We start from the raw sequence: 13,277 nt of genomic DNA on the forward strand, positions 1-13,277 counted from the left end.
GATGGGAATGCGGTGAAGGGTGAGAGTGAGCACCCCGTTACGGGGCCTAAATACAGAGTGACAGTGAAAGGGAGCATTGCCTGAGCTGTGTGTGGGTCGAGAGAGAGTGAGTGAATGATAGCATCAGAGTTGGAGCCTCACCTAGGGAGGGTGGGGGTCAGTCAAAGGGATCCTTTATCAAAACACCAACCCATCCATACCTCTAACCTTCCCTGACCCTTCTCTTTTCCCTTCTCCTCCCCAAACCGACCCTTTGTTCCATTCGCTGTCAGCACTGAACACGAAATGTTGAGGCAATGCACGGTCCGTTGATTAAACTGATCTTTTTCCCTGTACCTCAATACCCAGTTTTTAAATAATGTCCTTTATATCACGCATTGAACACTGTAAGTGGGGAGGTGGTGACAAAATGGGGCATAACACTCAGTTAGCAATCCAGAGGTCCAGGTAAGGGACTGGGACTTAAGTTCAAATCCCATCAAGGTGGTAGAATTTAAATTCAGTTACTTGAAAAATGTTTGAAATATAAACCTGGTGACCATGGAAACATTGCTGATTATCATAAAAATCTAATTGTTTGACTAATGTGTTCTATCTAAAGAACTGGTTGAGCAACAGGAGACAGAGTAGTAGTTGAAAGGAGTTTCTTGAAATGGAGAAAGATGACCAGTGGTGTTCCATAGGGATCAGTGCTGGGGCCACGTTTGTTTGTATTATACATAAATGATGTAGAAGAGGTGGTCTCTTCAGTAAGTTTGTGGATTAACAGAAAGCATAGGGGACTGTCAAAGAATACAGGAGAATACTGGAGAGTTGGGCAGAGAAGTGGCAGATGGAGTTCAATCTGGCAAATGTGAAATGATGCATTTTGGAAGGTCGAATTCTAAAGTGAACTATACTGTGAATGGAAGAGCCGTGGGAAAAGTTAATAAACAGAGAGATCTGAGAGTTCAGGTCCATTGTATCCTGAAGGTGGCTGCACAGGGTGATAGAGTGGTCAAGAAGGCACATGGTATGCTTGCCTTCATTGGATGGGGTATTGAATATAAGCTGGCAGGTCATGTTAAAATTGTACAAGACTTTGGTTCGGCTTTATTTAGAATACTGTGTACAGTTCTGGTCGCCACATTACCAAAAGGATTTGGTCCGTTTGGAGAGGGTGCAGAGAAGTTTTACAAGGATGTTGCCTTGTATGGAAGGTGATAGCTATGAAGAGAGGTTGAGTAGGTTAGGATTGTTTTCATTAGCAAAAAGGAGATTGAGGGGGGACCTGATTGAGGTCTACAAAATCATGAAGGGTATAGGCAGGGTGGATAGAGATAAGCTTTTTCCCAGGGTGAGGGATTCAATAACAAGAGGTCACGCGTTCAAGATGAGAGGAGAAACGTTTAAGGGGAATACACACAGAAAGTACTTTACACAGAGGGTAGTAGGTGCTTGGAACGGGTTGCCAGCAGAGATAGTAGAGGCAGGCATGGTAGATTCATTTAAGGTGTGTCTGGACGGATGCATAAGTAGGTGAGGAGCAGAGGCATACAGATCCCTTGGAATTGGGCGATAGGCTTAGACAGTGGATTTGGATCAGCACAAGCTTGGAGGGCTGAAGGGCTTGTTCCTGGGCTGTAAATTTTCTTTGGTCTTTGTACTAATGTCCTTCAGGAGGAAATCCGGAATACATTTTACTTAGTCTAAGTAAGCCTCTGGACAATGTAGCTAACCCTTAAGTATCCCAACAAGACACATGGTGCAAGAACAATTAGGAATTTGCAGCAACTCCCACATCCAATGAAAAGAGACAGAAACAGACAACTGAAGTAACAAATAGGGCTTTTTTAAAATCAATGTAATACCAAATTCTGTGGTGGCATAAGGAATATTAGAAACAACACTGTCTAAACCAAGGTTATGTAGGTTTGGAGAGAGATGATGATTTAATGAGTTGTTTAGGATTGGATGCAAATTAGGTTGGAAATCTGCATGTTAACCCATTTTGCAATAATATCCACTCTTCTTGTTGTAAGCACACTCATCGTGAATTAGTACATTTGAGTTCTGTATCTGCTGTTAGTGATTTCTTTTTCTTTTTATGCTTTACCATAAAAGATATCTTTGGTGTAGTTCCACAAGTGAGGTATACATATGGAGAATCCTGTGGGCGAGTTTAAGGAACGCAGTCCAGTGCCTGTGCAAATCACAGTACTGAGGGCCAGAAACTTGGTATGTATCTCCAGCCATCAGAGCTTGTATAATTGGGACATTTTAAGGGTCTTTTACATTTAGTACATACATAACTTAAACAAAAGATGACTGCATTTGTGAGTTGATTCTTCAAAAGAAAAGCCTTATATTTATATTGCGCCTCTCACAGACACATGGTGTTCCAAAGAGCATTACTGCTAATGATGTGCTGTCATTACTGTTATGCGCGAAGTACAGCAGATAATTGGCACACAGGATACCCCACAAACAGCAATGTGATAATAACCAAATAATCTGTTTGTATAACATTGGTTATACATAATGCTAGGGAATCTAACTGCATATTGAATACCTCTTGAGTAAACAGTTTAGCTGGCTTTTGGTTTTATTAAAACAGCCTGAATGGATGTGGCCAGTTGTCACTGATCCAGATTTCTGGGTTTTGTTTTTGTCCATAACATCAGAGCTCTTTGAATTGGAAATTTCAGAGAGTGTCTCGTGGCTGCTACCCTCTCTGAATTGCCTCCTCCTGCATGTGAGACTGTGTGTTTGAATCGTCCTTTTTGCTAAAGGATGTGTTTATGGGATGTTACTGTATTGCAACAGTTAATTAGTAATAGTTCCTGGACTTATTATTCTCTTAAGTTTTCCAAGAGAGTTAAGTTATTCTAAATTCCTTTCTCTTCTATCATATTTTAACAACAGTATTTAAATAAATTGTGTTTTGCTTAACGTCGAGTAATTTGACCAGTTGCATCACATCAGTAACAAATGCTTTATAATTGCCTTTAAAAATAAGAAAAAGTTAGGGTCTAAGTTACCTTCTTAAAATATTTTGAGGGGACCTGGTCTGATCCATAACAGGCTACATGTATCACGTTTTTAAAAATGTATTTCTTTTGTGTAATAAAGGCAAAGTCGCCATAGTCCCAGCAGATTATAAGGCCACTTTCTCATTAGAGAGAGAGAGAGGGAGATAGAGAGAGATGACTCGTGATGAATTTAATATGAGGATCACCATGCCTCAGGTGAGGTTAATAAAGTAAGACCTTCATGGTAACCTCAGCAGGTGTGGAAACTGAACCCATGCAGTTGTTGTTATTCTGCATCACAAAGCAGTGATCTGACCAACTGAGCTAATAAGCCAGTGTTTGTATTCTTATGTTAAAAGGACACTGACAGCTCATGGGAATATGTTCAGTGACTAATCACCACAGTAATAAAACTGCAAAGGTGGGTTTCACTTTGTGATCTGACTTGTCTAACATTATTGTTAGTTGGGATCATAACGTCATGTGAAGTGCTATATAAATGCAAGGCTTCTTTATTTCAGAAGCTCATTTATAAAAAAAGATCATGTTCTATTTGCCTCACAGAAAGGGAGCAAAGGAGAGAGCCCAGTGACTTATGTCCATGCGGAATATAATAACTTCCAACTTGGAGACTCTGGAAAATTGCAGATGACAGAAAATGAAATAGAGTATAACTTTACAACCAGTTTTGACTGCACGTTTGATGGGATTCAAGGATTAGACAACCTGGTGCACAAACCTGTAATTTGTAAGTTTCTGCTTTAATTAACCATTGAATTACAATCATTCATATACATACAGATAGGTATGTAGATGAATAAGACTGAAGCATATTAGAACTAAGATATTCTTAAGGACAGAGGTGCGGGATATGTTATAATATCAGTGAAATCTAGACTGTAAAAGTTAATTATACCATTGAACTGAACCCAGGAAAATTAAATAATTAAATATAGTAATATACTGTTAAACTAGATAACAGAAGTTTAGTCGCTGCAATAACCAGGACTTCTAATTATTGCAGATACGGTCAAATAAAAACATCCAGTTATGTGTGAGAGAATATTCGTGCAGTGTCTCCATGTATTGAGACCTGACTTTAGTTTTGCCTGATACTGACCACAATATTGTATTTTGGTCAGTTGTTTTGATCAAAACTTATTGAATTGTTAATTCTCTTTCTCTCTGTGGGAAAAGATTTGCAACCCTGCTAACACACGATAGGTTCACAAAAGCAAAATTGGCCAACAGTACCAAAAAACACCCAGAATGCCCAAACAGTCTGACAAGCCAAACCAGATAGCACATGCAGACAAAGGAATACATTTCAAGCTCACTAACAATGACAGAGCACCACAGATATCCCAAAGCCCCAAGAGCAGGTTCACAACCCAGCAATACTAAAGCCACACAAAGAGCAGGTCAGACAGAGAGGCACCAGCAAGAGCATTGCTCCCAGGACAAGACAATGGAAGCAACTCACCACTTCAGAGGAGACATTAACACCTACCAGCGAAGAGGAATGGAACGATTGATACTGTCAGGATGTTGCATTGTGTGAAGGAACAGGGCATTCATCCAATAACTATTTTCCAATTAACATCATTGTAATTAGATTACTCCATTTCCAGATACATTGTATTTTCCCCATTTCTAATTAGCCTTATTGTGCAGCATTATTATTAAAACTGGTCACATCCTCAGCTCTGGGAAGAGAAATTCTGATGTACCTGTACAGACTGTCAGTTCTCTGTCAGCCTACTCAGTTTTTCTTCCAGTGCTATCGCATCTAATAAACTGTTTGTCAATTTCACTTCAAACTGTGCCTTGTGATCTCTAACTTATTGAGCAAATTTCTCTGACACTCTCACCAGAAACTGATATTTACAATTTCTTTCTATTATTATTTAAAATTTCCATTTTTAAAATTGTAAGCAGGTTTTTTTAAGGCCAGATAGGTTATCCATCAATGATATGACTGTATTTTGCTAAAACCCCAGTTACACTAATATTTTCAAAGATTCTCATAGTGAAAGTATCAGTGTTAAATTGGATTTTCATGTTAATTCAATGATTTGTAATTGATTTCCATCTGTGAGGATTTTAACAGTGCAGCTTATGGTGAGCTGAGAATCACTCGTAGCAACATCCTGATCTCCATGTTTAACTGTGTGTGCACAGCTGCCAGAAGTTATTGTAAATTTAACAGAATAATGATAGCAAACACTTGACTTTTGATATCTTTGGAACGGCAAAATCTGGATGAAGATTTTACCTCCTGAGTAAAATATTTCACAATAATTGATTTAACAACAGAGTACATTTATATAGTGTCTGTTCCTAAGTGCTTCCCAAAACATAAGCAGACGAAAATTGACACCAAACCGAGAACGAGGTATTAAGGCTCAGTGGTTAGCACTGCTGCCTCACAGCACCAGGGTCTCAGGTTTGATTCCAGTCTTGGGTGACTGACTGTGTGGAATTTGCACATTCTCCCCATGTCTGCGTGGGTTTCTTCAGGGCGGTTTCCTCCCACAGTCCAAAGATATGCAGGTTAGGTGAATTGGCCATGCTAAATTACCCATAGTGCTAAGTGCATTAGTCAGATGGAAATGGGTCTGGGTGAGTTACTCTTCAGAGGGTCAGTGTGAACTGGTTGGGCCGAAGGGCCTGTTTTCCACACTGTAGGGAATCTAATCTAGAGATTAAAATTAATTTTGCCATTTGGGAACATTTGTTTTTGTTCTGTTGTCAAAGTATGTCTGGATAATTGCTTATACTTTATTTCTAAATGTTTCTTCTTTATATAAAACTATAGTGACAGTAATTGAGGTTTTACCAAAAGAGAAGAAAAAAAAAGATGAGAAGGTAATTATCCTCGGCCAAACCACAGTGGACCTGTTGCCTCTGGCTCAAGGTGTGTGCTCATGTGATACCACTTATTTATTCAGTGAAACTGATTACATAAGGCACCCACAGCTAATGTTGAATATTCTCTTACCCTTAGGAGAATGTGCATTCACAAAGACCATGACACTGCACCCTTTAGCAGGAACTGTTTTGGAGCAAACTGCATCCGAGGAAACAAAGGTAATCAGCACATAGACCACAGTTTAATATGATTTGTTATTCTTATTTCTATCCACTATTACATTTTTAACAAATAAACAGCCCTGGAGAGGCTCAGCATGTCTGTTGACAGAAAAACAGAGTTAGCATTAGAAAAGTTATTTTGGACTCTGTAAAGATTGGCTCCAGTTTAATGAACAAGGATCAGGTTAGGCTATTCAGCCTCCTTAGCCTGCTTTGCCATTCAATAAGATCATGGCTGGTCTGATTGTAACGTCAAATTCACAAAACCATTCAAGCTCTACCTTAAAATTATTCAAGGACTCTGCTTCTACAACCTTTTTAGAAAGAGAATTTCCCTAACCTCTTTTTTTAAATGGGCGACCCATAATTTTAGATTGTCCCAATAGAGAACACGTTCTGTCCACATCCACCTTGTCAATACTCCCCAGGACCTTATATGCTATATCCTTATTATGGATTATTTATGTGATGGAGGCATCACTAGCTAAGCTATCATTTACTGCCGAGAGGCTTTTAAGAGTTAGCCACATTGCTGTGGGTCTGGAGTCACGTGTAGGCCACATGAGGACAGATGTGTCCATACCTGTTTGTTATAGTCAATAGTGGTTTTATGATGAACATTGGATTTGTAATTACAGATTTTTATTGCATTCAGAATCCATCATCTGTTATGGCAGGATTCAAACCTGGAACGCCAGAGCATTTCCAGGATTTTGGAATTAATAATTTAGTGATAATGCCACTAAGCCATCAGCTCCTGAAAATTTTCCAATTGACTTTTGGAAGTATAACACTTTGTATTAATCTGGGCAAAGAAGTTTAGGCCTATTTGAGAGTGGGAGGTAATTCTCCAGAAGAAAGAAAATAAGTGAAATCTGGGAACACTCTATCCTCATGGTGTTATTGGCCATTGAACAAGCATTGTTGACAGACTATCTGCCATCTCAGTTCAAGATAGGCAGTGGAGTCATGGGGTAAGGGGAGATCCAAGAAACTGAAGAAACAAATGGAATAAAACTTGACCTGCCTACCAGCAATTCATTAAATCACTTAGCATTTTGCTTGGAAATCAGATTATCAGAAACCATCAAACTGTTTTTAAATATTAGTTTGTGAGATATGTTAAACCAAAACAATGATGATTAGCAGAATAATTTTGTATCATCTGTGATTTGTGTTTTATGTACAGTCCCAGTTGGACATTGCGGTGTCCATCCCAGAACCATTGCTTTCTGAAGCCCAATTAGAAGAGTCAAATCTTCTGAGGATCACAACAGAATGTGCCTACTCAGTACCTGATGTCTGGGCCCTCACTGGACCACAGTTTAACTATATGGTTTCTCTGCATCTGCCAACAGCTACTTCAGTAAGTAAAGGAACCCATTACTTTAGAATGTACTAGCCACATCAGGCTTTTTTACATTGACTAAACAGCACTGAAACAAGCCACCCAGCTCTTTCATGCCATGTTTACCTTCCACATGAACTTCCTTCCATCTTACTCCACCCATTCTATTAGCGCATCTTTCTATTATTTTTCTTCCTAGTACTTAGCTAGCTGCCCTTTAATTGCATCATTGCTTCACACCTCAAACACTCAATGTAGTTGTGTGTTATACATATTCTCACCATTTTTTGAAAGAACTTTCTTTTGAATTTATTAATAGATTTACTTGTGACTATCAAGAGATTTACTTGTGACTAGGTTCGTGGTACCTAGTTTTGGATTAAGGCTATGTTTTATGGGATAACAGTGATCTTCATGCTCCTATATGCATCAGAGACTTGGCCAACCCAACAGGCACTTCAAAGCCCTGAAAAAGTATCATCAGAGATGCCTTCGCAAGAACATTTAAATTCATTGGCAATGTAGGCAATCCAACAGTAGCCTCAGAAATCACTAAATATAAAAACTGGCTAGATGTCCAAGCTGAGCAGGCCATAGATTGACAGCAGGAGCTACAACATTGGATAACTAGAGACTCACAGATCCGGTACGTATTTGGAGGATTCATTCTGGAGGAAAAGATATAGAGGATTTCTGGTGGCCATCCTGATAGATCTCAAAATGAGAAAAGTGGCCTAAAGCAACTAGATAAAATGGATAATAGATAAAAGTAGACAGTCCCATGATTAGGAAGTGTTTATGGGCACTAGCAGAATGAAAGGGAGGGTTATAAAAGAAACTAAACTAAGACAGTTGCAGGAAAAATTAGGATTTTTGTGGTCACCAAGCTACCTACACTTTCTCTTCGAAGGCTCAAGCCACAGAAATAAGAGAATATTTCAAAAATATGTTGTGTGCTGGTTAGAAAAAAACAAAAAAAGCCCCACAGAAATAAATCATTCTGTTAGATCAACAGTCTGGAGAAGGTCATGACTTTAAGCAGTGTTGCGATCCCACCTGGTATTATTACAGTGTTACGACACAGGGTAACTCTCCTTCTTAATTTTAAACCAGCCACACAGAAAGGATTTATCCCATGCAGTAATCTGTGAAAATTCGATAGGCTAAGAACTAGTTAAAATAAAAATTAACAACTTTATTTCTTAAAGTGTAACAGAGTCATAGAGTCAGAGTCATAGAGATGTACAGAATGGAAACAGACCCTTCGGTCCAACTCGACCATGCTGACCAGATATCCCAACCCAGAGAATGATTAACGAACAACTATTTACAATTCCTCCCTCTAACCTATCTTTTACCTTCCCTTCTATAATACTAGATTATTCCAAATTCCAAATTAAGATTTACAGAAAAATCAAAATTTTAAAACCAGTTAGCGGTTGAATCTTCTCTTTATCTTCATCGGTAGATTGGCTCTCCAGGTCAATGTTGAGGTTTATCTGTACGCAAACTCCTTCTCTTGACAGGTACCTCTCAGAGTGTTCTAACAGTCTACATCTGTTGGTTGGGTGGCAGTTCTCCTCCCAACTGTTCAATTTTCCCCAATCTTATACCCCAAAGCATCGGATTGTATCATTGGCTTTTAAGATGGCCAATTCAAACTTGATTGGAATTTGGTAGTTTTCGAGGTATAATTTGAACTGATTGGCCTAATTCAAATCTGTTTTGTCATTTCCAGGCAATCGGCTACCCCAGTAGCTGGACCACATGTTACTAAAGTGTTTTATTGAGAACACTTGGTGCTTTCACTGCTAGCTTTTACTCTCACAAAGGTATAGTACACCCAAATTTTCATAACAACAGGACAAGGCAGATGTCAGACTGAAATCTGGCTTAATAGATCATGTTATATTTTGATTTTAGTTTTGATGAGGTCGTCTTTCACTGAAAGGGGAACACATAATGCTGCAGTTTCAGGTTTAACCATAAAAGTGAAGTTTATTTTGCAAAAGTAATGAAAAATAAATAGAATAAATCAAACTATATATATAATACATTTAAAGACTTTGAAACATGATAAAAATGCAATCCCATTAATCCCAACAACATCCCATTACAGTACTCAAACACCAGGAATGAAAATTTGTTTCTGCTTACAATAGTACATTGTGAAGATTCACAAACAATACTGGATAATATAGTTTTCAGCTTCATCAAGATTTCACATACAGTTAGAAATAGAACAATTAATCAACAGTAATAAGTGATAAAAGTCAACTACATTACATACATTTCTCTTTCTGCATTTCGTTTTATATCTCCAATTGTAATCTTTCTTCTTATTTCTGGAATTTTGAGAAACCACAGTTCTCTTCCCAGTCTTTTAGCATCTTGCCAATTCTGTTTTAAAACGGCCTTTTTAGACATGTTATGACACATCTTCAGGATAGGTGTGGCTTGAACTCGGACTGTAGGCCCAAAAAAGGAATACTAGCATGATACCACAACAGCCTTCTTTTGTTGAACTTAAATACCAACAGCTATTCTAGTGAGACTTAAACCCAGGCCCAGATTTCTAATCCAGTGATATTGTCATGACATGACTGTCTGCCCTAGAAAACTAGTTCTAACCTACCTGTTCAGACATGACTCATGTCCCGGGACAGATGGGACATGAAGCCAGACCTTCTGGTCCAGAGATAGAGGTACACCACGAAAGACTCAGAATTTTCTTTTAATTTACAACTTTTCTAGGACTGTAATTATCTAGTAGTAAATTGGTATGGAGTCAGTGCGGCTCTGTAAGCTGGAAGAGATCCAGGTGGACACAATGTACAGTAGAGGGAATTTCCAAAGATTAGATGTTCTGGAGACAGCAATCAGCTTTGTACATTTGAGTCCTTCTTGCTGATCAAATTCACAAACAACATGCTTTGTAACTGTAACTTTTCTTCCTCCGATTCTCACCTTTAACATGGTGAACTACTCCATCAAAACTACTCTTTTGTAGTCCACCTTTGATATTGCTGTCTTCTGATTCCATAAATACCTTTGTCTGCCTCGTGCTTCTGGTTTTAAATCCATCAGCTGTCTTCGTTACCACTTCAGGCTAGATGTGACGATAAAAATAAATCTTAGTCTACTCCTTGGATACTCAGTTTAGCTTACTTCCCTACTTTCCTCCGTCTATGTAAAATCATATACCTCCAGCTCCCCCTGTTCTCGACTGCTATGAACTGGATATATTATGTTTTATGGAGGTTTTATTAATGCAGGCAAGTGTGAAGTAATACATTTTGTTTGGAAAAGTGAGGAACAAACAATAAAGGCATGCAGGAACAGAAAGATATGGTGTCATCTATGCAAATGTTGTTGCAACATAGATTGAGAAAGGGGCTAATAATGGGATGAAGCTTTAGAGAAGCATGAATACAAAAGAAAGCAAGTTATATAAAATGTTTGTTTGACCTCATTTACAGTTTTGTGACCAATTTTGAGCACACAATATAGGAAGGACTGAAGGCATGAGAGATAATGGATTGAAGGTTTGCGAGAGTAATTCCAGGTGTAAGGGACTTTACTTGTACGAATAGCTGAGGCTGTTCACCTTAGGGAAGAGACAATTGAGAGAAGATTTGATGGAATTGTTCAAAATCAGGAGGGGTTTCAGCAGAGGAGATAAGAGAGAAAACAGAAAAGGCTTGAGATCCAGATGACAATGATTTAGAGTGAAGAGCAAATTAACCAAAAGTGACATGAGGAAATACTGTTTTGTACAGAGTGTACTTCAAGCCTGGGATGCATTGTTTTAGCATGTCGTGGAAGCAGAGTTATTTTCAAAGGGAAATAGATATTTACCTGAGGAGAAAAAAAATTCCCAGTTTGCGAGTTTTGAGAAGATTTGTAGCTCAGGTTGTGGTTCTGGATGTAGGTTTGCTTGCTGAGCTGGAAGGTTCATTTTCAGCCGTTTTGTCACCACACTAGGTACCATCATCAGTGAGCCTCTGGACGAAACACTGCTAGTGTTTCCTGCTTTCTACTTCCCAAGGAAACCCAAACATAAAATTAGAAAACAGGAAACACTAAAATGAAGCTTCCAGCTCAATGAGCAAACCTACATCCAAATCCTAATTTACTCAAGCTGTGTTTCTGTGGTTCACTGATGATGACATTTGCCTGACATGCAAATGTCAATATTTTGAAATCAGGCAGAAAGGCTGTCAATGGTACAATGGTAGTGTACTGACCTTTGTGCCAGAATATTTAGGTTCAACTTGCCATGGAGGTTTGTCGTAACTTGTCTGACCAGGTTGATTAAAAAATAATTTTTATAGACCAAATGGGCAGGGGATTGGGACTAGTTCAGCTGCTCTTGCAAAATCTGGTATAAACATTAGAGGCAAAATACTCTTCTATGCTGTAATCTTTCCATGATTCTAGTCTGTATTTGGTTTGCTTTTCTGGTGGCTTTCACAAAAATCCTGAAATTCTCCTGTGACATTATTTTAGTATCTTGGCTTCCTGCATGCATTAACTTGACAAAGTTGTTAACTGATTTACAACTGTTCAAATCACATTATTTCATGACTCTTAATTGGATTGCATTTCAGAAGGAGCTTCGTGTGTTATTTACTAATGGGACTCTGAAAGGGGAAAAGGAGCCCAGTGTCAGACCAAAGAGATGGCCAATAAGCAATATCACTGCAATCGGAGCCCAAAATATCCCAGATTCTTTCGTAGAGATTAGCCCTTTCGAAGATGAGGATGGGGAACTAAATCGCAAAGAGGTAAGGCACAGTGTGAAATGGTGCTCCTTGATGATCAGTGCTGGGTGCCCTTGTTACTTAGCAGAAGCTTAAATTTTTTGGATTTGGGAATCAGAAGCATAATGTCAAAGTTTCCAGACAACACAAAATTGGGGCTGTAATAATCAGTTAGTTCTGAGGAAGACTAACAAAATAGAGGAACACTGGCTGTTCAGAATGGGTGTTCAGTTGACAAATGAACTTCAATATCAGTGTGTTATTATGACCAACGTGGGAGGAGTACTGTTTTCTATTACTTGGGTCAAAATATAAAACAAAAGTAGTTTTTCCAATTAGAGACACCCAGTTTAATATTTTATCTCTGTCAGGCTTTAATTTTTTTAAAAATTACCAATGAGATCTCTTCAATAAATGCAAAACTATTGGTTTATTATCAAAACAAAACTTATTTTATGAAGTTGAAATAACTGGTTGACATACACAGTCAATAATATGGAAATATTAATATTTATTCCTCTAAATAACCTAAAACAGAAGGATACCTATCAGAAAAGAGGGGTAAAAATGAATTCTCTCTCCACAGAGGTTTGTGTTAAAAAATACTTATACCCATTAGGGTTAGAACATATAGAACATAGAACAGTACAGCGCAGAACAGGCCTTCAGCCCACGATGTTGTGCCGACCACTGATCCTCATGTATGCACCCTCAAATTTCTGTGACCATATGTATGTCGAGGAGTCTCTAAAATGTCCCCAATGACCGTGCCTCCACAACTGCTGCTGGCAACGCATTCCATGCTCTCACAACTCTCTGTGTAAAGAACCTGCCTCTGACATCCCCTCTATACTTTCCTCCAACCAGCTTAAAATTATGACCCCTCGTGTTAGTCATTTCTGCCCTGGGAAATAGTCTCTGGCTATCGACTCTATCTATGCCTCTCATTACCTTGTATACCTCAATTAGGTCCCCTCTCCTCCTCCTTTTCTCCAATGAAAAAAGTCAGAGCTCAGTCAACCTCTCTTCATAAGATAAGCCATCCAGTCCAGGCAGCATCCT

The 13,277-nt window shown here is 38.6% G+C and overlaps 1 protein-coding gene and 1 long non-coding RNA gene across 3 annotated transcripts in view; one reads left to right on the plus strand and one right to left on the minus strand.

Annotated features, from left to right (window-relative positions):
- The window catches only part of cfap70 (cilia and flagella associated protein 70), a 93,912-nt gene that overhangs the window by 204 nt on the left and 80,431 nt on the right, over positions 1-13,277 (plus strand). For both annotated transcript variants that reach the window (XM_043712078.1, XM_043712079.1), the window contains exons 2-7: positions 2,104-2,217; positions 3,576-3,759; positions 5,830-5,928; positions 6,019-6,101; positions 7,294-7,470; positions 12,063-12,239. In XM_043712078.1, the coding sequence (XP_043568013.1) occupies positions 2,140-2,217; positions 3,576-3,759; positions 5,830-5,928; positions 6,019-6,101; positions 7,294-7,470; positions 12,063-12,239 (798 nt within the window). In that variant the 5' untranslated portion in view covers positions 2,104-2,139. The remainder of the gene's footprint in view (positions 1-2,103; positions 2,218-3,575; positions 3,760-5,829; positions 5,929-6,018; positions 6,102-7,293; positions 7,471-12,062; positions 12,240-13,277) is intronic.
- LOC122560878 overlaps positions 9,257-13,277 on the minus strand; it is a 51,674-nt gene continuing 47,653 nt past the window's right edge. Inside the window, exon 3 of the long non-coding RNA XR_006314836.1 lies at positions 9,257-10,561. This is a non-coding gene — a long non-coding RNA (uncharacterized LOC122560878). The remainder of the gene's footprint in view (positions 10,562-13,277) is intronic.

This window comes from Chiloscyllium plagiosum, chromosome 21 (genome assembly GCF_004010195.1).
Source record: "Chiloscyllium plagiosum isolate BGI_BamShark_2017 chromosome 21, ASM401019v2, whole genome shotgun sequence".
NCBI classification, from domain to species: Eukaryota; Metazoa; Chordata; class Chondrichthyes; order Orectolobiformes; family Hemiscylliidae; genus Chiloscyllium; species Chiloscyllium plagiosum.